Raw genomic sequence first — 27389 nt, 5'->3', positions numbered from 1 at the left:
TCAAATGTACAGAAAAGAAAATATGAAAGAAATCGACCCTCAGAGTTCAAGTGTTATAAAGTGGAAAGCATTCTAGGAAAAATGTGTACAATTTGCTATTTGACTATTAAAAATCATGGTATTTTCTGAGTAAACTAAAACACTAAGCGTCAGTAGCATTAAGGGTAAATTCTATTTTGGATAATATTTACTAGCACTCGATTGATAATATTAAAACATGATGAAAAGAAGTCTGTAGTCACCTGTGTTTTCTAGAACATAAAAAATTAAAAATACTTATTTTGAAAGTCTCACCAAAGATAGATCACTCTCATTTTTATGGTAATAAACACATCAGAAGAAAGATTATTATAAAATTTTGCATTTCTCTGTTGCAATTATTAAAAATGTTTAACCAATAAAAAGAAATAACTTCTCACACATGATGATGAGAATGTTACTGATAAAACAAGGAAGACCGAAAGTGAAATATACTACAATGTTGGCATGTTCTGTAAATGCTGTCTGCTATGATAGATAAGAAAACACACACAACTTCATTCCATTTTGGATTTTTAATATTTTATTTGTTTGCATGTATTTTTATAATTCCTACCTAGAACATCCATTGATTGTTCTTCGGGGGGGCGGGGAGGGTGCTGGAGGAGGGCACTTGACAAAGGCAACAAATGTTCATTACATTGATAACTTGGAACCATAGACTGTGAAATTCAAAGAACATATTAGTAAGGTCAATAGATATCATGGAAATACAGCACATAATTATTCTGGCCCTTTTGACTTCACCACAGAAGTCACAGGGGAAGAAAACAGGTTTAGGCATGAAGTAATATCTTGTTACTTTTAAAGAGCCATAATAGAGAATTAGCATCTCTTTTAGTACATGAGAAATTGTAAACTAGAACACCAATAATCCCGGTTGCACGTTGTGTTATCAGTAACAGGCACAGCGCCCAGCATGGCAGTGCTACGACATTAGCAAAGTCCTAGCATGTAGCAGCATCAGCTTGAACTGCCGATTCTTTCAGGAAATCAAATGATTACTCTACTTTCAAGTTAAAGCAAATAACACGCTTCAGACCTAGATTCAAGGCTTTATTGAAACAAGTTATGAGGAAGATGGTTAACATATAGGTTTAGCTCTGAGCTTCTTTTGCCAATCTCTTCTATTACTGACCCAGTTTTTAATAGAAACACTGCTACGTACTCCTTACTAGCCACAGATAATCAGACTAAAAACAACAACAAAAAGAAGCAGTCAGTACTAATTGAAAGGGAAAAAAATTAGATCTTTAAAAAAGTAATAGACACTTTATGTCTGATAAGTACACTGTAATTTCTTAGTTATGAATGAATTACCCATCAATGACTTGAAATCTGTGGCCTACTATTTCATACGGAGGAGTAATTTCATGACTGGGTATCCCACAGAGTCAAGATAGTTAATTCAGTGCACAGGTTTACAGTTGGAGAGTAGCTGAGATATCTGAGTTGGTTAATATAATTCAAGTTACAAAATAGTACCTAATGAAACAATGTTATTAACCCTCAGGCCTAGTCTGTCATACACATGTGCATATTCATGGGGAAGATATCAGAAGTGAGATAGGCATTTTAATATTTGTTCTAAATCAACCCCCATACTAGTTCAGCAAAATAAACATTAGAAAAGGCAATCTTGCAATTATTTTTTATTTGTTGAAAGTAAAAGACATTTTCTGAAATGTTACAACCTTCAGAAAGACTGAATATCAGCATCTACCAAAATACTAAGTGAACAAGAGATCACAAAACTAAAAGCACTTATGAGAATGAAGCATGGATAAGTTCATAGATAATGACTTTTATATTACCTATAATACTTCTTAATTTTATAGTATGGCTACATATTTATTACATTATTTCTAAAGGTAGTTTGAAAAAAACATAGTGACAATCTCAGTACCCCTTAAGTTAGACCAAGAGATAATAGAACAAGTAAAGCCTCCAAATATCCATCTTAAGAAAATACTGGATCATCCACCAGAAACATGATCATGCATGACACATGATTCAAATTAGAATTTAAAAGCATCAAATAACTGACCAGGAAAGTAATGTTGTTTTAAGACATGATATATAATACTTCATTTAAGAATTCTAGCTGCTTAGATATCTGGAAAATATAGTCTAAAATGCCTGAAATTTCCCTTCTACTTCTTCAAGAAAAGTTTGACATTCATTTGCATAAACCAATTTTTAATTTCAGACATCTGACGTTTTGGCTAGGCACTGTATTTGTAGAGCTTCCACATTTTAAACTACGTGACAATGAGAACAGGAAAACAAAACACACATCTTTCCCTGGCGGAGCTGAAATCCGGGCTCTTCAGTTGGGCAGATCCACATTCTGAAGGATGAGGGCCACTCGGCTTGGAATGTACACCTAGGTCAACACAAGCATGTCAGTGCAATTGAAAGAAATACTGAATGTTACGTCATTAAGTTAAGGGGTACGATGCTCTCACAGATGCTTAAAGTTAGAGTTACCCATACAATGTTATAGGCTCTGAGGAGCCTCAATGCCACATTTCCAACAGTTCTGGCATCACTGTGAGACTCATTTAAAGCAATTGCCACCACCGCTGAAACCGGTTTGGCTCACTGGATAGAGCGTCAGCCTGTGGACTGAAAGGTCCCAGGTTCGATTCCGGTCAAGGGCATGTACCTTGGTTGTGGGCACATCCCCAGTAGGGGGTGTGCAGGAGGCAGTTGATTGATGTTTCTCTCTCATTGATGTTTCTAACTCTCTATCTCTCTCCCTTCCTCTCTGTAAAAAATCAATAAAAATATTTTTAAAAAATAAATAAATAAATAAAGCAATCGCCACTAGAGGGCTCCATACGCTGCACAAAACCCAAATTCCCCAGACAGGGATATACTAGTAAATGGCACTTATTGCTGTTCCAGCACCATGAGGTGGTAAAGGAAGGCTACCCTACAGGTCACAAGGTTAGTCTATTCAGGTGAATAAAAGTAATATATGAAGCACTGCTTATCATCTTGTTTTTATTTTCTCCTGTCATTTTAGCAACAAAAACTTAAAAGTAATATAAGGTATCCTAAGTGTATTTTAGGCCCTCACCAATTTAAGACAATCAAAAAGCATGCTACTGCACTGAAAAAAGAATACCCATCCTCTCCATGCCTGCAGAATCTGGACACAGCTCCTTTTTTGTATGAGCACATCCCTCATCACGGCTCAGCACCACTTGTCTCTCTCCCCTTCCATACTCACCACCTCCAGCCACAGGGCCTCTCAGTTCCTGAAACACCTCACCCTGCCCTTCCTCTGGGCCTCTGCCATGCTGTGCCCCGTGCTCACAACACCCTGTACCTTGCTACTTCCTTATCTCCAGGATCTTGAAATATCCCAGCTCCATGAGAGGTGTTTCTTGATAACACTAGATATGACAGTTTTTCTATTCCGTTTTCTATTGCAGCACCATTTTTGTTTCTTTCTGAACACTTAACACAATTTGTGATTTTTTTTTCAAGTTTATGATCAATTCTCCCCCACTAGACTCTGAGCTTTATGAGGGCAGAGACCATATGTCTTCATACTTCTCTTAGTAGTTGCCAAAAATTATTGGATGAAAGAAGAAATAATGAATAAAATAATAAATAATGGTGAAATCAATATGTGTACTGTATGTCTTATGCATCTTAATTCTGCAAATGAACACAATGTTTTCCCTTAAGGTTTCCATGATAAAGAACTCTTACAACTCCTTTAAAAAATCAAATAAACCAATATAGTTGGTTAGTTTTGATGAAAGCAACTTTAAAATATGGCATTTGGAGAAATTTAAAATGTGAATTTAGTAACTAGGGAATAGTTTTTCTCATATTCAATGAAAAATAAGATGATTTAAAAAATGATCATCATCATCTGAGAAAAACATCATAAATATAGTCATTGGGTAGCTCAATGTCTCCCAGTCTGATTTGCAATCCAGTGCTTCTAAAGATAAATATTATAGCCCTGCAGTCATTAATTGAGGAGAAACCATGTATTTCAAAGCCACAATTTGTTTACCTAAAATTTGCACATTATTTTTAAGGTCATATAGCTTTTAAACCTCATCACAATTTAATTACTGATGCAATCCCTTCCATTCACTATTTTCTCTTTGTGACAAAAGGAAGCTGGAGGTACCCATGAGCAAAGGAGGACTACTACCAATGATCCAGACAGATCCAGTCCAAAGAATGGCATATTTCCATAATCAAGCTATAGATTAAAGCAACACAGAATAAAGCAACTTAGGAGAAATAAAAGAAACCAACAGTCAGATTCAACCATTTCCCTCTTAAGTCCTATCAAAACAGGCCTGAATCAAAAGACAGTGTCCTGCCCTTTCAAAGGAGGTTGCCATGTCCTTACTCTATTCTATGTTTAGTTTGGGGAATCAGAGTAATTAGATATTACTAATTAGTGGGATAGCAGGATATAATCAGCATGGTTCTGAATTGCTTTGTTGGGAGTATTCTAAAACTGAAGACCAATCTAAATTTCTCAATAGTATCAGAACTTCAGTTCCCTTAACATTAGAAACATTTCACTGGTATTATATGGTCCAACATGCAAACAAAAGATTCTGATAAGTGCAAGTCTCCTGAGAAAGATGCAGTGAAACACCCGTCAGGCCCAGGACAAATATTAACAGGTCCCTACTCAGTGTGTGGTCAAGCAATGTATGAAGACAGATCACCGACATGTCAGGTCAACCTCCTATTTGGATCCTATTCAGTTTTGGTATCTGTTTGAGTCATAACCTCATATTGATTTTTTTAAAAATATTTTTTTATTGATTTCAGAGAGGAAGGAAGAGGGAGAAAGAGATAGAAACATCCATGATGAGAAAGAATCATGGATTGGCTGCCTCCTGCAAGTCCCCCATGGGGATCGAGCCCACAACCCAGGCATGTGCCCTTGACCAGAATCGAACCTGGGACCTTTCAGTTCGCAGGCTGATGCTCTAGCCATTGAGGCAAACCAGCAAGGGCTGATTTCTTTAATAATATTAAATAATATATATAAATTGATCATTTAGAAACAATCCTAGCCTGTGATATTTTAGTATTTAGCTTGCCCAAATTTAAAAGTAAAACAAAGGGATGACATAAAAAGTTCAATGCTTGCAATATGAGCATTGAGTTTTTCCCATAATGCTCCAAGAACTCTCACTAAATGATGCCGGTCATTTTATGGAAGAAGCTTTATGATGCCTATTCCAGTCACATGAGAGACCTCTTAAAACTATCTGCTCCAAAACCCTCAGTTAATAATTGTATATTATCATTAACTGGAATATTGTGTAATTATAGCATTTTTTCACTGTAGGATTAATTACCAGAATGTGTTTATTTTGCTCTAGAGCCTTAAAGATAGGCAACAGGAAAGAATTTCCCTAAGCGAGTGATTTTTCTTTACTCTGACTATATATGAAATTTTGAGGTTTCTTTATTAGGGTTCCAAGTATATAAATCAGCTTTCTTAGTGGTTAGGAAATGACTACCAATTACACCAAAGGACTTAAGGTAATCAGAGCTAATCCTTATGATGAGACAACTACAGACATGCACAATTTGGGGGCTCTATAATTTAGTGCTAAGTATTGGCGCTATAACTCTCATTTTAGAATTTTAATTCCAAAATGGTTTTGATTCATACAGCAATAGAAAAAATATGAACACACTTTAAGATTTAACATAAATGTTTAAATATATTTAAATATAAACTATTTATATTTAAGACATGCATATAAAAACCATTTAGTATGCATGTAACAGATGATATATGCTGATAAATTTACTATGCCCATTTATTAGCCACGAAGCCCTAAACACTTTGTAGCTAGGATCATATTATGAATATAGGAGATGTAATGTATGGCCATGAATTTCATTTTTTTCCAGCTATATTTATAATCCACTCTTCACAAGAAACCAGAATGCCACAGTATAATCCAATTCGTTAATTAGAGTCACAATGCATAGTAATCTACCCAGTGATTTTTGACTTCCTTACTGACTTAATCACTATGCCAACTATTAATATGGCTAAAAAAATAACTGATTGCCTGGCTGGCTTGGCTCAGTGGTTGAGCATCGACCTATGAACAAGGAGGTTATGGTTTGATTCCAGTCAGGGCATATGGCCGGGTTGCAGGCATGAAACCCAGTGTGTGGTGTGCAGGACACAGCCAGTCAATGATTTTCTCTCATCGTTGATGTTTCTCTCTCTCTCCCCCTCTTCCCTCCTCTCTGAAATCAATAAAAATATATTTATAAAAACAAATGATAACATAATAAGCTACTGTACTATGTAATCCAGGAAAAGTAGTATCTTCATCTAGAATCATAATTAAATTGCAAAAATCCTATATAATAAAAGCTTAATATGCTAAGTGTCTGGTTGTCCAGTCATCTGTTCAACCAATCAAAGCATAATATGCTAATGATATGCTAAGGACGCTCAACCGCTTGCTATGATGTGCACTGACCACTAGGGTGCAGAGAGTCAACTGATTGACCAGTTGCTATGACGTGCACTGACCACCAGGGGGTAGTCGCTCCAACTGGTAGGTTAGCTTGCTGCTGAGGTCCAGCCGATTGGGACTGAGTGAGACAGGCCGGACACGCCCTGAAGCCCTCCCACAGTCCCTCCCTGGCGGCCAACCTCTCGCAATCCAGGCTGAGGGACCCCCTCTCCAAGTGAACAAATTTTGTGCACCGGGACTCTTGTTAATTACATAAAAAGGTATGAATTTTTGAAAACAGAATATTTAAAAATAATTTTAAGCAAAAAATAATTTAAAGGCTAATTTAAAAATTTTCTTAGAAATTGTTAAATTTACCAATAGTACATAATAGAAGGGTGAGAACATCATTCAATGAAAAGTTCATTAGATCCATGTCTACATACATAGTTGTTATATAAATAATATTTCAAATTATTTTGAACAATATGAGTAACATAAAATAATTTTAATTTTCATAACATATGCTCTAAGAAAAAATATCCTAATTCATTATTTTGTACTAGGGTTATCAGAAAAGTGCTGCAATAACTATTTCTATATAGAAATATATAGTATCTTTTCTAGGTTAGAAATATTAAACAGAGTAAACTCTAAGAAGTTTGATATTTTTTGTGTGAAAAAACTAAACATTTTCATAATTTTGGAAAGAGTAAAAGACATTTCCCAACTGCTAAGTTGTAGTTTCAATACTTACAGCTGAGGAACAATAAAAAAGATGTATCTATGCCAACCCCCATATTTAAACCAAAAGTTCACTTCTGAACCCTCAAATTTAGAATAGGAATACAGTAGTCTCCCTTTTCCATGGCTTTGCTTTCTGCAATTTCAATTACCAGCAGTCAACCGTGGTCCAAAAGTATTAAATGGAAAATTACAGAAATAAACAATTCAAAAATTTTAAATTTCACGCCATTCTGAGTAGCGCGATGAAATCTCCCACCATCCTTCTCCATCTCCCTCAGATGTGAATCCCTTTGTCAGCATCTCCAGGCTGTATGCAGTATATACTTCATGCCTGTTAGTCATTTAGCTGTCTTGGTTATCACATGACTGTGGCAGTATCACAGTGCTAGTGTTCAAGTGCCCTTTATTTTACTTAATAATGCCCTTAGGTGCAGGAGTAGCAATGTTGGCAATTAGGAGAGACCAGTGAGAAGCAGTGAAGTGCTTCCTTTAAACGCAAAGATGAGTACAGTACAAAAAGGTATTTTGAGAGAGACCACATTCATGTAAATTTATTATAGTACTAGAGGCCCGATGCATGAAATTCATGCATGGGTAGGGTCCCTAGGCCTGGCCAGCAATCAGGGCTGATCTGTGTGGCAACTGGTGGGAGTAGTTGGGGCCCCCACTGGCACCCGCCTTGACCGACCTGGCCCCACCCACTTGCCGGCCCCACCCCCCGCTGCCGCCACTGGTCGCCTCCCTCTGCAGGAGGCAACCAGTGGGGAGATCAGGGGGTGGAACTGGCCCGCTCACCAGCCGGCCCCACCCCCTCCGCCCCCCTGCCACCACCACTGGTCGCCTGCCTCTGTGGGGCAACTGGCGGGGCAATTGGGGATCCCTGATGGCACCTGCCTTGGCTGGCCTGGGGCTTGCAGGCAGGGGGCAGTTCCTGCATTGAGCATCTGCCCCCTGGTGGTCAGTGCGTGTCACAGTGACCTGTCATTCCACTGGTAGTTCCCAGGTTCAGTTGATTTGCATTAAATAAACTTCTATTTTATTATAAACTAGAGGCCCAGTGTACAAAATTCGGTCCCTCAACCTGGCCTGCACCCTCTCCAATCTGGGACCCCTCGGGGGATGTCTGACTGCCGGTTTAGGCCCAATCCTGCTAAACTAGCAGTCGGACATCCCTCTCACAATCCAGGACCGCTGGCTCCTAACCGCTTGCCTGCCTGCCTGCCTGATTGCCCCCAACTGCTTCTGCCTGCCAGCCTGATCACCCCTAACCACTCCCCTGCTGGCCTGATTGATGCCTAACTTCTCCCCTGCTGCCCAGATCACCCCCAACTGCCCTCCCCTGCTGGCCTGATGGCCCCCAACTGCCCTCCCCTGCTGGCCTGATCGCCCACAAGTGCTCTCCCCTGCCGGCCATCTTGTGGCAGCCATCTTCTGACAACACCATGGCCATCTTGTGATGATGTCGCACGATGCTGCCTAGGCTTTTATTATATAGGATCATTATTGTTACTCTCTTACTTTATCATAGATATGTACGTGTAAGAGAAAACATAGCATAGAGTGTTTGGTACTATCTGTGGCTTCAGGCATCCACTGAGGTCTTGGGATGCATGCCTGTGATTAAGGGAGGACTACTGTACACAGATATGCTTCTTAATGATAAGGAGCCTACTTGGGAAAGTAACAAATGCTAAAACTATTGCTTTATTCACTTTCACCGTTGATGTGTTTGAGTTACTGTAAAGGAATCTAATTCATTTCATTTCAGATTCAATAATCTCTGCTCTTCCATTTGTGTCATGAAATTTTAATTTATGCACCAAAGAAGAGAAAGAAAGATTCCTCCTCCCCACCCCCCACCCCAGCTCCCTGGCTCCAGTGCACTGATGTATCAGCTCCTGTATCAGGAACCAAAATATAAAGAAATTATTATGCTAAAATGGACTTTCCCATAATGGCCAGTAAAGCAGTTCTGCCCTATTGCCTCTTGGCAGTTGTGAGATTCTCTGACTTAGCAAATGCGTTTCAGCAGCAGCACACCTGCACTCCTCCGCTCTGTGTCCACTGAGGGAGCGTGTGCAGAGGGCGCTGGCTGGCAGTGTGCTGCTGCAGTGGGTCTGGAGATTTTAAGATTCCTTCCTGCCTTTTTGTTGCTATCTTTGAAAACAGATTTGATACTTATTCAGCAGATCCCTTGGATTATTGAGCTTATAAATTAAGCTTTAGGTAATACTGTGTACTAGTTATGATGGACTGAACTTTTATGAAGGGATGTTATACTTTTGTCCCTCTTTCCCCTGTTATTCTAGGCACGTGGGAGGCAGAAGTGATCTGGTGATGAAATGAGACCTATAGCACTCTGGTCATGGTCAAGAAACTTGATTGGATCCCAGCGCACACGAATCAGTTCCATTATGAGAGGTTTGGTTTTTAATGCCATTTTTTTCCTCTGGCTTTTTGAAGGAAAAGTCTGGCGAGAAGAAACCTATTTTATTGGATTTTCTGGTCTATTTGTGGTCCTGTATTCTTACATTAAAACTAGTGATCACTTCCTCTGGAGCCTAAAGACATTTAAATAAGTAATTCCTGAAGCACCTGCCATCTCTGGAAACAAGGCGCGGCTTCTGGGGGGAAGACACAGCTCATCTTCACCTTTCAGACCTGGCGGGACGGATCACAATTCTATTACCTGCAGTGACTAAGTTCTCTCCATTCTGTTTCTCGGGTGCTTGCCATACTGTACCTCTCCACCTGTTATTGAGACATGTATATTCTCCATTCCACCTGCCAATTTAGAACTGCACATTTCATACTTGCAAGATCAATGCAATCAGTGCTTGAAAAGGAATCTCATGGCTGTTCCTGCCACTGGTTAGTTGGCTTGTTTTAATTATGGCAGCATATCTCTGCTTTAACAAAAATGAAAGGATGCCAAGATAGTCTGTGCCCACCCCTAAAGGCTATAAATTATAATCTTTAATTTCCACAAAGCTGAGGTCTTCTTAATTGCATGTCTTCAAGGCACCTAGTTATCTTGACATACTTAAAATACCTAAAAATGACTGAATAGCCACGACAATAATAACTTTAAAATACATGTGCAATAGCATTTTGAAGTTTCCAAAAAGCTTGGCAGTGCTAATGAATTTATGCCTACTAAGAACCTTTTGCTGTAGGGAGAACACTCTTACTAATCCTCATTATACTGATGAGGGAAACTGAGGCACAAGAAGGTTAAAATATTCAAGCTCTCAAAGCCAGTAAATGGCAGACAGGGGCTTGATCCTAGATTCTCTGCCTTGACATTCTCTGGTGTTTTCAGTAAAGAATTTTATTACATAAAATTTTGCTGTCTGAATCTTTCTCCTTTCTGTCCAGTTTAATTGGTTCACGTTCAGCTTCCTCACAAACAGTTGCTGCTTCTGTGTGACTTCTCTTTACAAGATGAATTACCTTCCCCAACCCCTCAGGGGTCGCTAACTCTTGGGTTATTTCAGAGCTTAAAGACAGTTTTCTTACTCATTTCAGAAACTATGTTTGTCACTCTTGGTTTACATAGCAAAATTGAATGTTCTGACAAACTACAGCCCTCCCTCTGAAAAATGCATAGGCACCTATATTTATATCCAAAGACATATCAGTATCACCACCACCACCCATATGCACACACATATACTTAGGGCAACACCTACATCTCCTGTGGCCACTGCACTTTCTTCAGAGCTGTTACTCAATGACTTCGTCTTGCCCTTTTCATTTATTTCATGCCACTGTCTTTGGAACATCAATTTTGTATATAATGTGGTGCTTTACAAAGTGAGATGCTGGCACCACTTTAAGAGGTGGAACTAGTCCAGCCTGTGCGGCTCAGTGGTTGAGCATTGACCTATGAACCAGCAGGTCACAGTTGGATTCCCGGTCAGGGCATATGCCCAGGTTGCAGGCTCAGTCCCCAGGAGGGAGTATGCAGGAGGCAGCTAATTGATGATTCTATCTCATCACTGATGTTTCTATCTTTCTCTCTCGCTTCCCTTTTGAAATCAATAAAAATATATATTAAAAAGAGGAGGGAATATAGTAGAAAAATGAGGAAGCTAGGGTTCCACATAGATTCTCCTGCTTGACTTAAACTTTGAAAAGTGAAAGAATTTAACAGCTATAATAAAGCTATCTATACATTTTAGATATATCCTGGCCTCGAGAAAATAAAACAAATCTTAATCCAAGACCTCCTATGGTGAAAACAATGCAGATCTGAGTCAAAGAAATACAAGAGGGGGGAAGATGATGGTGAGAGAGAGAAGCAGGAATATAACTCGTCAGGAAAATAAAAAATATAGAGCAGGTGCATGTGGAGTTGAGCTTATTATCTGGCAATAAAGTAGAATTCTTTCAGATCTGGAAAGTTTCTAAATTATACATTTTAGAAAGAACTTAAACCTAGTAGTTTGAAGCAATATTCTTTTATTTATGTTAATAACACAAAGTGAAAATTAGTTATATAATTTAATGCTTTCCTCCATAATATGAAGAAACCAGATAATTTTATAAATGGAATGAATTCAGTCTCTGACTGACTGCATGAAAGAAAAAATAATATTTTTTTCTTGATTCTTTTAAGCTGTTTTAAATTAAACTTCATTAGACAGTCAATAATGTAGAAATCTGGTTAATATTTAGAGAAAGCAAGAACAGACAGAAAGTAAACTGTGGCATTAAAAATAGAAATGTTCATAATAGAAAACATTTTAAAATGCCTTCCTCTTATTTTTTGAGAAATAACTTTCAATCCTATCAAATTCAAGCTTTCCCACCAAATGCCCCTTCCGATGTTTTCCAAAACCCAATTCAGTCGAGGACCACACATTGCATTTGGTTTTTGACCATAGTTATCCTTTCCCACTCACCCTACCCCCAAATTTTTGCATGTTGCTTGTTAAAAATTTATCTCTTTGGACATAAACATCACTTTAAAAATAAAGGATTAAAGTTGAATGCAATGAAAATATCTTAAAAACTTTACTTACCAAGAGAGAATGGGGAAGCCCATTATGTTGGAAAGCCTCAGAAAAGAAATCTGTACCGTGGTCCAATCTCTGGTGTCCTCCGTATTCTGCCTCATCTGAATCGAGCACAATTTTGAATGTATGGTTCTTAAGGAATCAGACCGGTTTCAGGAGTCGAATGAGACATGGTAAAGTATGTTCTCAGACAGCAATTTAAAAGTGTGTATGCTGAACACTGTGAAATCATAATTTGTGCTAAATATGCATTCCTATTAGATTTCAGAGATTCTTATGTTTGAAAAGGGCTTCATAGGTACCTAGTCCACACCCTGATGGGATCCTGGTTATTCTCTTACCACAGTTCATCTCCTGCTCATCTAGCCTGGGTCTGAATGTACTATTCATGGAGAATCACTCTCTTTTAATGCAATCCATTCCATTTGTTAGAAATTCTCCACTGAGAATAGCAATTTTACTGCTTGGGATTATTTCTACCCAGAAAATCCATAAGAAATAAGTTCAAAAACAGTAACCATTAAAATATTTAATAATAGTTATGTTATCTCTATGTGTTTTCTATATATTAGTAACTACATATTAAATATAATCTCAGAACCTTTGGTCAGCCTCATTTGATAAGGCTTTTTAGTTCTTCCCATCTCTGAATTAATTCCAGTTTTCCAGTTCCCAGTTAAGGGGAGGAACACTGAAGTGAACCAAGTGTCCATATGTGGTCTCAAGAGTACAACCAAGTGAGCTTACTCCTCCCAGTGGTCACAGCCAGCACATTGCTAGTAACACACAAGATCATGTCAAGATACTATCCATCACGCCACAGGAGGATTCATGCTGCAATCACATGATCTTGCTACAATTTAACATTTGGTTCTTCATTGAGTTATTAGGCATGTTAGAATTACCCTATTTACAACAAAACAAACTATGGTTATGTTCAAATTTATTATGCTCAGAATATCTAGACTTGACACTTTGATACAAAACTCCACAAGAAAATGTAATAGGTACTTAGAAATATTAAATTTATTTTTTAAATTGAATTTATTGGGGTGACATTGGTTAATAAAACTATATGTTTCAGATTTATAATTCTGTAATACATCATCTGTATATTGTATTATGTGTTCACTACTCCAAGTCAAGTCTCCTTCCATCACCATTTATCCCTGCCCCCTAAACCCTTTCCTACTTCCTCCCATCCCCCCTTTTCCTCTGGTAATTGCCATACTATTATCTGTGTCTATGAGTTTTTTTTGTTTGTTTGTTATGTTTTGCTTAATCTCTTCACCTTTTTCACACACCCCTCCCCTCAGACAGCTGTCAGACTGTTCTCTGTATCTATGAGTCTGTTTTTATTTTATTGTTGGTTTACTTTGTTCATTATATTCCACATATAAGTGAAATCATATGGTTCTTTTCTTTCTCTGACTGGCTTATTTCACTTAGCATAATACTAATAATCTCCAGGTCCACCCATACTGAGAAATCTTAAATTTCTTTAGTCTAAGGAGGGATATAAATAGGTTTAAGTATTTTTATGTTTTTTTTCTGGTATATAAATCTGTAATTTCAGAAATGTTTGGATATTTTTATTATAGCAAAATTATCACTTTAAGAGTACATGTAGGTAACAAACAATGACCATCACTGTCATGCCTAGGGAACCCTGTTTAGGTAGGAGATTCAGATGGACTTGCTTATAGGAAATTTGCTGGAACTGGTGGCTCCAATCAATCCAGGTCACCCTGCTCTGATTCAAATTCAAATGGATAATCAACACATTAGCGTGTTTAAAGAAGGAACACACACACACACACACACACACACACACACACACACACACATACAGAAATAGAGAGAGATTGAGATTCAAAAGATGACTATTGGGCACAGGCACATTCTAAAGTCACTAAACATAGCTAGAAATAAATTGAACACACCAATTTATTTAGTGGTAAAATATGAATAGTGAAAATAAGTAATTGGAGACACAGTAAATAAATGAAGCACTGTGGAATGAAAGGAACTACTAAAACAAGTTTAGCTTTCGTTCTTCATCCTAATTAATGAAATACTTATACAAATCTTCAGAAAGCAAAAACATAACCATTGCTGGTTAACAACATAGATTATTGGTAGCAATGTCAGAAGAAAGCAAGTGTAACATTAAAAGCAGCGGATCCCGATCTAACGGGTTTGGCTCAGTGGATAGAGCATCGGCCTGCAGACTGAAAGGTACCAGGTTTGGTTCCGGTCAAGGGCATGTACATTGGTTGCGGCACATCCCCAGTGGGGAGGTGTGCAGGAGGCAGCTGATTGATGTTTCTCTCTCATTGATGTTTCTAACTCTCTATCTCTCTCCCTTCCTCTCTAAAAAAATCAATAAAATATATTAAAAGCAGCGGATCCCAATCAGGGGGATGATCATCACTGTTAGTCGGGTTATTATAAGGGCCTCACCAAATGAGGGATTATGTTATTACAAGGGAGTGGGAATCTACAGGAGCATTAGGTATTGTTTGAAGACTAAATTATGTTATTATACACATTTGATACTGTATTTCAAATAATGTACATTTTTTGATTAATAAGATAAAGATTCATTAAAAAAGACAGAATTTATACTGTTTTTGCCTATATAATCTCTCAATCAAGGAGTGAGAAATTGTTCTTTCAGAACAACTGTTATATAAGGATCCATTTCTTTTTGACATTGAAAGGGATCATCATACTAAAAATGGTTAGAATCTACTCACTTAATATATGTAATTTGTAGCCATAAAGGAAAAGCTTTCAAAACCCATAATGAAAGTTTCAAAACATCAGTTTAGACCTATTTCTCTGATCTATAATTTGAAGAAAAATTTTGCTGTGGCCATTTTTGGAATTACCCAGCCCTCTGTGTATATTACCTAGGGAACACAATAACTCCCTTTAGAAAATGCAACCCTTAACTCGAGAAAGTCCAATGATTTAAAACACTTATTCAAAGTAATGATTATGAAAGAGCTTAGTCATTATAAATTACTACCACATATCATTCAAGTATCAGGAAAGCCTCATCTTTCGAGAACATTGCTTAAAACAAAAATTTTAAAATAGATTATTTGAGGAACTGGATATTTTTTTCCCTATTCTCTCATTCAGGCAGTACTTCACTATCCCCTGGTCGATAGCCTGAGGCTAATCAAGTCAGAGTGGAAATGGGACTGTAGATAGAGGCAGGTCTCTGAAGGCCTTGAGTCTTTGTCTGATTTAATACAGAGCTAGGAAAAGCAAATCCTGGTGCACATCTTGGTCCTTTCCAAAGATACCCAGCCCCAGCAGAGGGAGCCAGAAGCTATAGATTGCTGACAGCTCCAAACAGGGTACTCAGGGTCAGTCACAAACAGTGTTTGATATTGTCCTGTGCTAGAGATTGGGAGACATAGCATATTTACTTAATACACAGACACAAACCCAAACAGGCAGCCAAAATGGGGAGACAAAAAAAAAAAAAAAAAAAGCCCAAATGAAAGAACAAGAGAATTCTCCAGAAGAAGAGCTAAGAAATGGAGATAAGAAATTTATCAGGCATAGAGTTTAGTAAGTTTAGTATAATGATGGCAAAGATGCTCAACAACATGAGAAAAGATATAGTAACCATGAAGAATGACATAGCACTAATAAAGAACACAATGGAAGAAATACACATCAGACTAGGGACAGCAGAGGATCTGATCAGTGAATTAGAGCACAGGGTAGAAAAAAAAAATCACTAAATCAGAGAATCAAAAAGAAAAAACAATAAATAAAACAGGAAGCCAGCTTAAGGGAGCAGTGGGACACATAAAATGTAACAATATTTTCATAATAGGTGTGCCAGAAGGAGAAGAAAGTAAGCAAGGGATAGAGAACATGTTTGAAGAAATTATGCAGAGAACTTCCCTAACCTGGTGAAGGAAAAAGTCACACAAGTTCAGGATGTACAGAGTGTCCCGAGCAAGAAGAACCTGAACAGGCCCACACCCAGACACATATTTAAAATGGCAAAAATTAAAGACAAAGAGAGAATCTTAAAGGCAGCAAGATCAAAGGAAACTTACCTACAAAGGAGCTCCTATAAGGCTGTCAGTTGGTTTTAATCCGAAACTCTACAGGCCAGAAGGAAATGACATGAAGTATTCAAGGTAAAGAAAAGCAAGGATCTGAAACCAAGATTACTATATCCAGCAAGGCTATCATTCAAAATAGATGGTGAAATAAAGAGTTTCACAGACCAAAAACGGTTAAAGGAGTTTATCCCCACCAAACCAGCACTGCAGGAAATGCTAAAGGGACTGCTGTGATGAGGAAATGAAATATAGAGAGAAACCTAGGCATACAGAAAACAGCAATAAATAAGTAGCTATCTATACTATAAAAGCCTAAGTGACCATTATGACTGAAAGACTGGAATGACTGGTCGACCAGTAGCTATGACGCACACTGACCACCAGGGGCAGATGCTCAATGCAGGAGCTGCCCCCAGGTGGTCACTGCACTCCCACAGCCAACATCTCATGCCTCCTCCCCCCTGACGGCCAGCCCCCATCAGCTCCTTATGCTAAACCATTCATAGAGACCTACTTCTGGGTCAGGGGTTTCGTACATAGCAGAGCAGCTCCCTTGCTGTGATCTATTGAAAGTCAGCTCTCGACACAAGGGTTTGTCTTGCTCCCATCCTCTCCCTTCCCCAGGGCTGCCTGCCTGCCATGGTGGTGGCACAGGCAGCGAGGGAAGAAGGGAAGGAGGGGGGGAGGCAGGGGAACAGGTGTGTTGGCGGGCTGCCACTGTATTCAAAACAGCCTGGTACTGGCACAAGAATGGGCATGTAGACCAATGGAACAGAGTAGAGACTCCAGAAATCGACCCAAACCATTATGCTCAATTAATATTTGACACAGGAGGCATGAACAAACAATGTAGTAAAGACAGTCTCTTCAATAAATGATGTTGGGAAAATTGGACAGATACATGCAAAATAAATGAACCACACCACTAACTTACACCATACATAAGAATAAACTCAAAATGGAGAAAAAACTTAAATATAAGTTGTGAAACCATAAAAATCCTAGAAGAAACCATAGGCAGCAAAATCTCAGACTTCTCTCATAGCAATATGTTTTATAGATACATCTCCTAGGGCAAGGGAAACTAAGGAGAAAAAACAAATGGGACTACATCAAAATAAAAAGCTTCTGCACAGCAAAAGAAACCATCAACAAAAAGAAAAGAGAGCCTTCTACATGGGAGAATATAGTTGCAAATGATACATCCAATATGGGGTTAATTTACAAAATATACAGGGAACTGATACAATTTAACAAAAGGAAGACAATCTAATTTTAAAATGGGCAAAGGACCTAAATAGAAACTTCTCCAAAGTAGACATACAGAAGGCCAAGAAACATAGGAAAAAATGCTCAAAGTTACATCAGAGAGATTCAAATTAAAATGGCAATTAGGTATCACCTAATACCTGTCAGAATGGCTACCATCAACAAATCAAGAAATGTCCGAAACCGGTTTGGCTCAGTGGATAGAGCGTTGGTCTGTGGACTGGGGGGTCCCAGGTTCGATTCCGGTCTAGGGCATGTGCATTGGTTGCGGGCACATCCCCGGTGGGGGGTGTGCAGGAGGCAGCTGGTCGATGTTTCTCTCTCATCGATGTTTCTAGCTCTCTGTCCCTCTCCCTTCCTCTCTGTAAAAAATCAATAAAATATAAAAAAAAAAAAAAAGAAATGACAAGTGCTGGTGAGGATGTGGAGAAAAGGGAACCATACAGTACATTGCAGGTGGGAATGCAGACTGGTGCAGCTATTATGGAAAACAGTATGGAGTTTTCTCAAAAAATTAAAAATGGAACTGCCATTTGACCCAGTGATCCTACTTCTCATAATATAGCCTAAGAAAACTGAAACACCAATCAGAAAGAACGTATGCACCCCTATGTTCATAGCAGCACAATTTACAATAGCTAAGATCTGTAAACAGCCCAAGTGCCCATCAGCAGATGAGAGGATAAAAAAGATGTGGTACATTTACATCATGGAAGGATCTCTTATCCTTTGAGACCGCGTGGAGGGACCTGGAGAGTACTATGCTAAGCAAAATAAGCCAGCCAGAGAAAGACAAGTTGATCTCACTCATGTGTGGAATCTAATGAATGAAATAAACTGTTGAACAAAATAGATCAGAGACACAGAAGCACGGAAAAGACTGTGGAATTTCAGAAGGAAGGTGGAGGTGGGTGGGTGGGAAGAGATCAACCAAAGCACTTGTATGCATATATGCATAATACATGGACACAGACAATAGGATGGTGAAGGCCTGGGGCGGGGGACAGGATAAGCTATAAGGGGTCAATGGGGGGGAAGGAAGGGGGCATATGTAATACTTCCAACAATAAAGATTTAATTAAAAAAAACTAATAAATGCAAAACAATAATTAAAAAAAAAGGTTTGTGAGAAAGGTTATGACAATGAATAAAATTAACCTGGAAATCAGGGGTAGAAGTAAATAGACAAGGAAAATAACAAGTCAGAGAAATCAGTCAGGAATCTAAAAGTGGTCAGTGGATAGGAATTTGGATAAACTCAGATAGTGCAAGTGGACATGTATAGGTACCTCAATGAGATTTTCAATGTACATCTGACTATACACAGATGGTAAGGAAACTGATGCTCAATTTGGGGAAACAAAAGTGGAAGAAGGGAATTTCTGTACCCAAAGACCCACAATCAGTTCAGTGGCTGAGATGGAACACACATGTAATTCAAATGTAGATCTAATTACCCTACTCTCTACAAGAAGGCACCTGTTTTATGCTGAGAACCAGGCAAAATGTTTTCATATGAAGTTTCTTGTTTAATGCTAGAGTTGAGACCTAAGAATAAAGAGGTCATAATGAATATGGCAGAGAATAAAAATAAGAAAAGCAGATAAAGCAATAGTCACCTAAATGATTAATCTAAAGAAATTTAAAAGATTGGCATTAAAAGACTGAATTCTCCACATTCCATATAGAGTCTGAATGTCTATGAAGTTTCCTACATTGGCTCCGGATCCATTTCTTATTCATTAGGTTCATTTGGTCATTTTATTGGTGAATATAAAATATTATATAAATATTAAACCAAAAGTTTACTGCTCAATTTGAGAAAATACAATAGGAAAAGAATAATAGAAAGATAGAATTATTATGGAAATTTTTAAAGGAGATAAAATAGGTCCCTATATAATATGCCATCCTATATAATATTAGTAGAAGCCTAATATGCTAAATGTCTGGCCATCCATTCAGCCAATCAAAGCTTAATATGCTAATGATATGCTAAGTGCACTCAACTGCTCGCTATGATGTGCACTGACCACCAGGGAGCAGACAGTTGACCTGTCAACCAGTCGCTATGATGTGCACTGATCACCAAGGGGCAGATGCTCTGACCAGTAGGTTAGCTTGCTGCTGGGGTCTGGCCAATTGGGACTGAGCAAGACAGGCTGGACATGCCCTGGAGCCCTCCTGTGGTCTCTCCCTGGCTGGCCAACCTCCGGCGTCATCTCCCTAGCCATGATAGTCCACCAGTGGGGTCTCTCGGCCTGGCCTGCACCCTCTTGCAATCTGGAACCCCTAAGGGGATGTCAGAGAGCCAGTTTTGGAACCATCCCACAGGCCAGGCCAAGGGACCCTGCTGGACATGAATTCGTGCACCGGACCTCTAGTTTAAAATATTATGATTTCTTATTTCAGATTCAAGAGCTTCCTAAGTATTTGATATATCTATCAACAGGTTAAAGTAGGTAAGAAGTTTTAAGCATTATTTTATAATCTATGTCCTTAAATCTGAACCCAGTAAGAGGCATGCTCTGAAGACTTGTACTAATAAGAGTAAAGACCAGGGAAGGCATGAAGATTCTTCAATTCAATGGCTCTTCAAACACTTCAAAAGCTGCTGTGTTTGTTCAGCCACTTGATAAAGTGTCTGTTCAAAGTACAAGGATTTTGATGTAAGAAGTACTATCATTTATATCATTCTGCACTTCACTCCTGCTGATGAAGCTAAGAAAATTTATTATAGGTAATCCCTGAGGCTTCACACTGAGTGACAATGAAAGGGGTTCTCCAGTGTCTAAGATGACCATGAAGATGGCAAATGTGATAATCCCATGTATCTTGAGATGTAAGACGTCATTTTAAGATGAAGTGTGTGTGTGTGTGTGTGTGTGTGTGTGTGTGTATGCAATAAAAAGAAAAAATTATCATGGCAATCATCTATAATAATAAAAGTGTAATATGCTAAATAGACTGGACATCCTTCTGGACAACCTTCCGATCAAAGCCGGGCTGTGAGAGAAGCCTGGGTGCCAGGTGCTGCTGGTGGCCAGAGGGTAACCTGGGTCCCGGGTGCTGGAGGGAAGCCCGGGTCCTGGGTGCCAGAGGGAAGCTCTTGCACGAATTTTGTGCATCAGGCCTGTAGTTGTAAGATAAATCCCAATTAAAGACATGTTAAGCCTGGCTGGTGTGACTCAGTGGTTGAGTGTTGACCTATGAACCCAAAGGTCACAGTTCAATTTCAGGTGAGGGCATATACCTGGGTTTCAGTTCTATCCCCAGTGTGGGGCGTGCAGGAGGTAGCCAATCAATGATTCTCTCTCATCATTGATGTTTCTATCTCTCTTTCCCTCTCCCCTCCTCTCTGAAATCAAATAAAAAACATATTAAAAATGTGATAAAAAATGTACATCTCAGAATTGATGAATACAAAATTGGTAAATACAAAATATTGATCCAAAATATTTACCTTGCTCAATTTGGGAAAATATAGTTGGGGGGAACATGATGGAATTTTTTTTTAAGTAGATGATTAGGCTATCATTTAAAACTATTTAAATATTTAGAAACAAACAAAAAACCAAGGTCATGGATACAGAAAACAAATTGGTGGTTGACAGAGGTAAGAGTGGGGGTTGTGTTGAATGGGTGAAGAAGGTCAAAAGGTTATGGACATTAAACTAGCATGTTGTTTTCAGATCTGAATCTTTCATCACCCCACCCATATTATTATGATTGCAGTAATTTCTGGGAGCTGAGTAAACTACAGGAGAATCTATATCAAAGGCAGAAAACATTAAATACGAAATTCTGAGGAACTATAAAAAAACATCTGGTAGAGTAAGAGCAGGTACTGAAAAGCAAGGAGAATTTTATGTTTGTGGCAATCTAAATATAACTACCCAGCACACCTGTTCTAATGTAACCCTTCCTTTTTTAAGTTTCATAAATTGAATTTTATTTATTGCCAGCAATAATCCACAAAAACTTCAGTTATGGCTGTATAGCATTTCAAATAGATTTGTCCCTTTATTTGATGTAGCTAAATTATGCCTAGTTGATTGTCCTGAACCACAGAAAGGACCATAAATTATAACATTTAGTTCTTCTCTCTAGTCTGTTTCCAAATATAGGAGTACCAAACAATTATGATGTGTTGCTGTATATTTTACAAATGTGTATCTCTGGTAGTGTGAGGTGGTGTGTGTGTATGTGTGTGTGTGTGTGTGTGTGTGTGTGTGTGTGTGTTTTAGGCATTTCCATCTTTCTGTGGCCTAGAATATATGATAATAAATATACATCACTGTAAATAAGTTCTGATATTTTAATCATTTTTTCAAAACAATTTAACTATTTTATGGCAATGTGGCATTTATTACTTATTTTCAAGGGAAAATATCCATTTAGCTTATTTTCTTCCCTTGATTTTTGTTTACAAAATATCCCAATACTATAGTAATTTAAAAATAAAATCAAAACAGACAGTAATGTGAAAATAAATACATAATTTACTATTAAATGTAATAAAACTATATTTTAAAATAAAATGAATGCCACACGAAACCTCTATAAGGGGGCAATGTTCTTGTTTACTCTTAGTTCATATTAAAAATTTTGTGTCCATGGTAAAAGCAGTAGCTTCATGCATGGGCTACAGACACGTTCATGTTTGTGAAGACTATCTTCATTAAAAATTTAAATGACAACCACACATTTTAATTAAGTGTAAAACAGAACTACACATCTAGTATAAGCTAGGATGTGACAGTTTCATCTAAAATAGGTTTCTGATTTGACACGAAAAAATTAAACTCCAATTTCTGCAAGTTTACTTCCTTGGCTGTACATTTCTAAAAAAATATACAACACACAAAAGCAATAAAACAAACTCAAAGAATGAAGGGATCAAATATCATTATCTAGCATATTAATTAATGGATTTTTATGCCTTTTTAAAGGCATTTTCATGCAAATTATTAGTTTATTCTTAGGCATGTATAATAACACACATCAGTAAATAGCAAATGGAATGATAATACTAAATTTTTAGTGCTACATATTTATGCAAATAGAAAATATATTCTAAGTACTTTACAGAATACTTTGACTAACATAATTAGGACCTTTTCTTTGTCCTAGAAGATTATATAACTTGAATTTTAAAATGTCATTGTTTCTCACTAACTCAAGAAAGAATAATGAAAAAACATGACCATATTTCTAGCCTCACCTGCCTCAAAAATAGTTGTTCTCTGTCATTAAAAATCACCCAAAGAACTTGTAAATTCAATTATTTGATGAAGCCCTAGCAATTACTTAGAACTGCAAAAGAAAAAAAAATGACAGATATTTATTCACCTTTTAATAACAAACTTTGTCATCCAAAGGAGTTTCAGACACACAGATTGAACTTTTTGTATTTACAAACACTATGCTTTTGAACTAAAAATAATTTTGACTTAAGCTATAAAGAAACACCTTTCCTCAAACTTACTCTAATACAGCCTTCAGTGGAGTCCAATGCAATACATATAAATGGACAAAATAACAGGAAACTTCAAAGTCCCTGAAAATAATGATAATGATAAGCAGTAAGTAAGCATCATCTCAGCCATTTCATACAGACAGAAGAAGCATCCTAAAATAATAAAATACAGTGGTAGCATTAATGGGTTTTGAGGCCCAACAATTAAATTCTAATCCCAGTTCTGCCAATTATCAAGTATGTGTCTCCAAACAAGTTAGTGAACTTCCTACAGGCTGTTTCTTGTTAGTAAAACAGAGGTACTGTATCAGAAGTCTGGGAGGATCAACTGAAGCAATGTACATCAACTGCTTAACACAATGTGAGCATTGAAAATACCCTGATTATTAGCTGTTGTTTATATTATTACTAGAGGCCTGGTGCACGAAATTCATGCATTGGGGGGGGGGGGGGTCTCCTCAGCCCAGCCTGCACCCTCTCCAATCCGGGACCCCTTGGGGGATGTCCGACTGCTGGTTTAGGCCCGATCCCAGAGATCAGGCCTAAACCGGCAGTCGGACATCCCTCTCACAATCCTGGACCACTGGCTCCTAATCACTAACCTGCCTGCCTGCCTGGTTGCCTCTAATTGCCTCCCCCTACCGGCTCGATCACCCTCACTGCCTCTGTGTGCCGGCCTGATCGCCCCTAACTACTCCCTGCTGCTGGCCTGGTCACCCCTAACTGCTCCCCCCACCGGCCTAGTTGCCCCCACTGCCCCCCCCGCCAGCCTAATCTCCCCCAACTGCCCCCCCTGCCGGCCTGGTCACCCCCAACTGCACCCCACCACTGGCCTGGTAGCCTCTTACTGCCCCCCCCCTGCTGGCCTGGTCACCCCCAACTGCACCCCTCTTCCGGCCTGGTCACCCCTAACTGCCCCCCCTGCCAGCCTGGTCACCCCCAACTGCCCCCACCTGCTTGCCTGGTCGCCTCCAACTGCTCACCGCCACCCCCCCCTCTTGCCAGCCTGGTCGCCCCACGCAGCCTGCTGTTCAGTTGTTTGGTCATTCCTCACTAACCCCCCTGCCAGCCTGGTTGTAGGCAGCCACCTTGTGAGGGCGTGAGGGTTAATTTGCATATTAACTCTTTATTATATAGGATCATTATATACAATGGACCATTTAAAATGATGACTTAAGTGATAAAAAATGTAAATGTGAATTTATTTATTCTCTAGATTACTTTTTACACCCAACTTGGCCTCTTCTTCCTAGATGAGCTTTATTTACATTCCCTTCTCCCTAGAATCTGAACAGTTTACCTGTTACATAAAATGTTTAATATTTGAGCTTATACTCTTTGAGGACTGGACACCTTTTTAAATTTTAAGCTATTGCTGCTCAAGCTTTTGAAAAGATTAAGAATGTAGTATGAATACACTAACTGAAAAGTAAACACTTCCCACACCCTCTTATCCTTGTCCTGATTTTTCACCATAGTATTATCAACTTTTAACATACTATAAATTTAATTATTATAGTTTTCTATCTTCCAATATTAAAATACAATCTCTATAAAGGGTTTCTGTCTTTCCCCATGCCCTCCTCCTCTCTACCCAGCACTTACATTAGTATTTGCCATATTTGTTGGGTGGATCTTCTTTTCATTGTTTTCCTATTGTAATATCCTCCTTGGGTTACGATCTATGCATGCTTTTGCTAAATTTTAAGAAATAATTTGATACTGCTTTGGCCATAAAAATACAACTTTGATTTTCTTCCCTCTTTTGATGGGGTTAAAATTTTAGATCTGTACAATATAAATTCTAACACAATCCCACTTCATTATCTATAAAGTTTTGCCTGGACATTTAAAAACATTTTTTCCTTCTTTTAGGAGAAGTCTCAATCATTAAACAAATGTATGTCAGTTTGGAGCAATAAACTCTCAGGTGAATAACTCTGGTTTGAGCACTGGAGATAGTCATTTTATATAATTTGTAATTGGTGCGTTTACTAAAATCATATACGTAACACTTTGCATTATCAATTTGGCTGGTTAGCTTTCTCTAAACAGAAGGTTGAACTTAAGCACAGGATATCAAAATGACACGTCAAAATCATACATACATATATGCACGTAGATATATTTTGTACCACTTTATCACCATCTGCTAAAGACTGCAAAGTACATAAACATTAAAATACTTAAACTCTGAAATCTTACTTTTTTTATCCTTAAGAGTAGAAACATCCTTATTCTTCATTTGAAATCATAGTTACCAAGAATATTAGAAAGTTGATGTATATTGCTCTGTTTCTTTTAACTTTTAAGATCAAATAGAAAATCTTAACACTATAGGGCTCACTCTGTGCTTCAGAAAGCTGAATGAGAAGGGCCTGAGCTTGTATCCTATAAACAAGTGTAAAGCAAATTTTGCAGGTATGTATATGTGAGTGTTTGTGTGCATACACACACACACACACACACACACGATTGTGAATAAATCTATTTTTCAGGGGTAAAACAAATCTAATACAGTACCTTGCAATCATCTTTAGAACAATCACATTAGTTTCATCTTACTAGGAAGACATAGAAAACAATAATAAAAGGAAAGAATAAAGCTGCAAAATTATTTGTGCAAAGTGCATGTTGTACAATTCAAAACAAAATCAACAAATGTGTTGGCTATGATAGTCAAATACAAAGATGATTTACACAATTAAAATGAGCAAAAATTCTAGAACACTCGGTTTCCCCTTAAGATGGCAGAGCAGGTAAACACTGCGCTCACCTCCTCCCATGACACATCAAAATTACAACTAAATTATAGACCCACCACTCTTGAAGACCTCCTGAAGACTAGCTGAACAGAACTCCTATAATAGGGTATAAAAAATTACATAGCAAGAAAAGGAAATTACATAATTAAAAGCTCCTGACAAAAACTGCAGGGGAGTTCATCTCCCTAAACCCACCCAAGGCTGTATCTATTGTGAGTGGCTAGAACAAATCAGAACTCCCATGCTGTAAAAACTATGCCAGTAATATGGGTCTACTGTGGATACAATAACTTCTATGCTCAAGTAAGTACATGAACAGTAAGCAAAATTATCTTTCACCTCTTTGTAAAGTGTTCTTTTCTCCGTTCTAAGGGATGTGTAGTCCATTTTGCCTTTTATCCTCTAACATCCTTCAGCAACCTCTCATGACACTTTACCATTCATCACATGAAGCTGAACTATATTTAGGTTTATATGCTGTTTTAATTTAAAAAATGTGAGTAGTCATCATTTTCCTTAAAAAGTTATTTTATCCTTTTAGAGTATGTTTGTTTAAAAACATTACATTTAAATTAATATGTGTTTTTGAGTGTCAGCAACCAGGATAGTATAACACTGCAGAAAAATGACATTTATTCAGAGGTACCAGTGACTTTTATAAAGAAAAGGTAAGAAAACAAATAAAATTTTAAGTAATTAGTGATACACATTTTACCTATTTTAATGGCATTTCTACAGGGCAACAAAAAGATGAATTATCTGGTGCCCAAGTGAAAAACTGTGGAGAATTCAGGAGAACTAGATTTAAATCACATTTATTCACTCACTAGGAATATGATCCTGTGAACGTTATAAATCTTTCCGATATTCATGGTTAGGTTGAGGATCAGAATACTCGCCTGACCCACATTGCTAAAATGATGTGAGGGTAGAATTAGTATATGTAAGTAAAAGCATCCATACACAGTAAAGTGTTACACAAATTTAACTTCTGGAACTAATTTGGAAACCATCTCCTAAGATATACCTCCTAGCGTAACTGATTCTATAGAATGTACATGGGCTGACACAGGTCATGCTAGAGATCTGTGCCTCAAAAAACTATTTTTGCATGCTCCCATGTGTTTCCTAACAGTCATTAAACATCACAAAATTATATTTGATTATTAGGGCAAAAGATCAAGGTAGGAGGGGTGATTAGGGACCATCTTCCTAGATAGTTGAGGCTTTGAGCATGTGTGAGTTCTTCAAGAGAAGAGAGCCAAGGATACAGAATAAATTTTTAAATTTGGATATGAGAGAAAAAGAGTAACACTAACAGTGGGTAGAGAGAAGAGGGAAATCAAGATAGTGCTGCACTATACAGAGAAAGTGAGGTAAGGAAGTAAGGTGAGCCAATGGCACAAGAGTGAGAAAGGGGTCTAGCAGGGCACAGGAGACTTTTAATTCCAGTACTCTGGAAGAACAGAAATCATTTTGTGGTAGTG

At 38.0% G+C, this 27389-nt stretch overlaps 1 protein-coding gene across 1 annotated transcript in view; it reads right to left on the bottom strand.

Moving 5' to 3' along the window:
- Window positions 1-1082: 1082 nt before the first annotated feature.
- The window catches only part of GBE1 (1,4-alpha-glucan branching enzyme 1), a 356294-nt gene continuing 329987 nt past the window's right edge, over window positions 1083-27389 (bottom strand). Inside the window, exons 15-16 of the mRNA XM_054714070.1 lie at window positions 12299-12416; window positions 1083-2425 (exon numbers count right to left, since the gene is read on the bottom strand). Coding sequence (XP_054570045.1) covers window positions 2369-2425; window positions 12299-12416 — 175 coding nt within the window. The 3' untranslated portion in view covers window positions 1083-2368. The remainder of the gene's footprint in view (window positions 2426-12298; window positions 12417-27389) is intronic.

The sequence above is a fragment of the Eptesicus fuscus genome, chromosome 3 (assembly GCF_027574615.1).
Source record: "Eptesicus fuscus isolate TK198812 chromosome 3, DD_ASM_mEF_20220401, whole genome shotgun sequence".
NCBI lineage: Eukaryota > Metazoa > Chordata > Mammalia > Chiroptera > Vespertilionidae > Eptesicus > Eptesicus fuscus.
The sequence above is the reverse complement of the archived record's forward strand: the minus strand, read 5'-3'. Positions and strand labels throughout refer to the sequence as shown.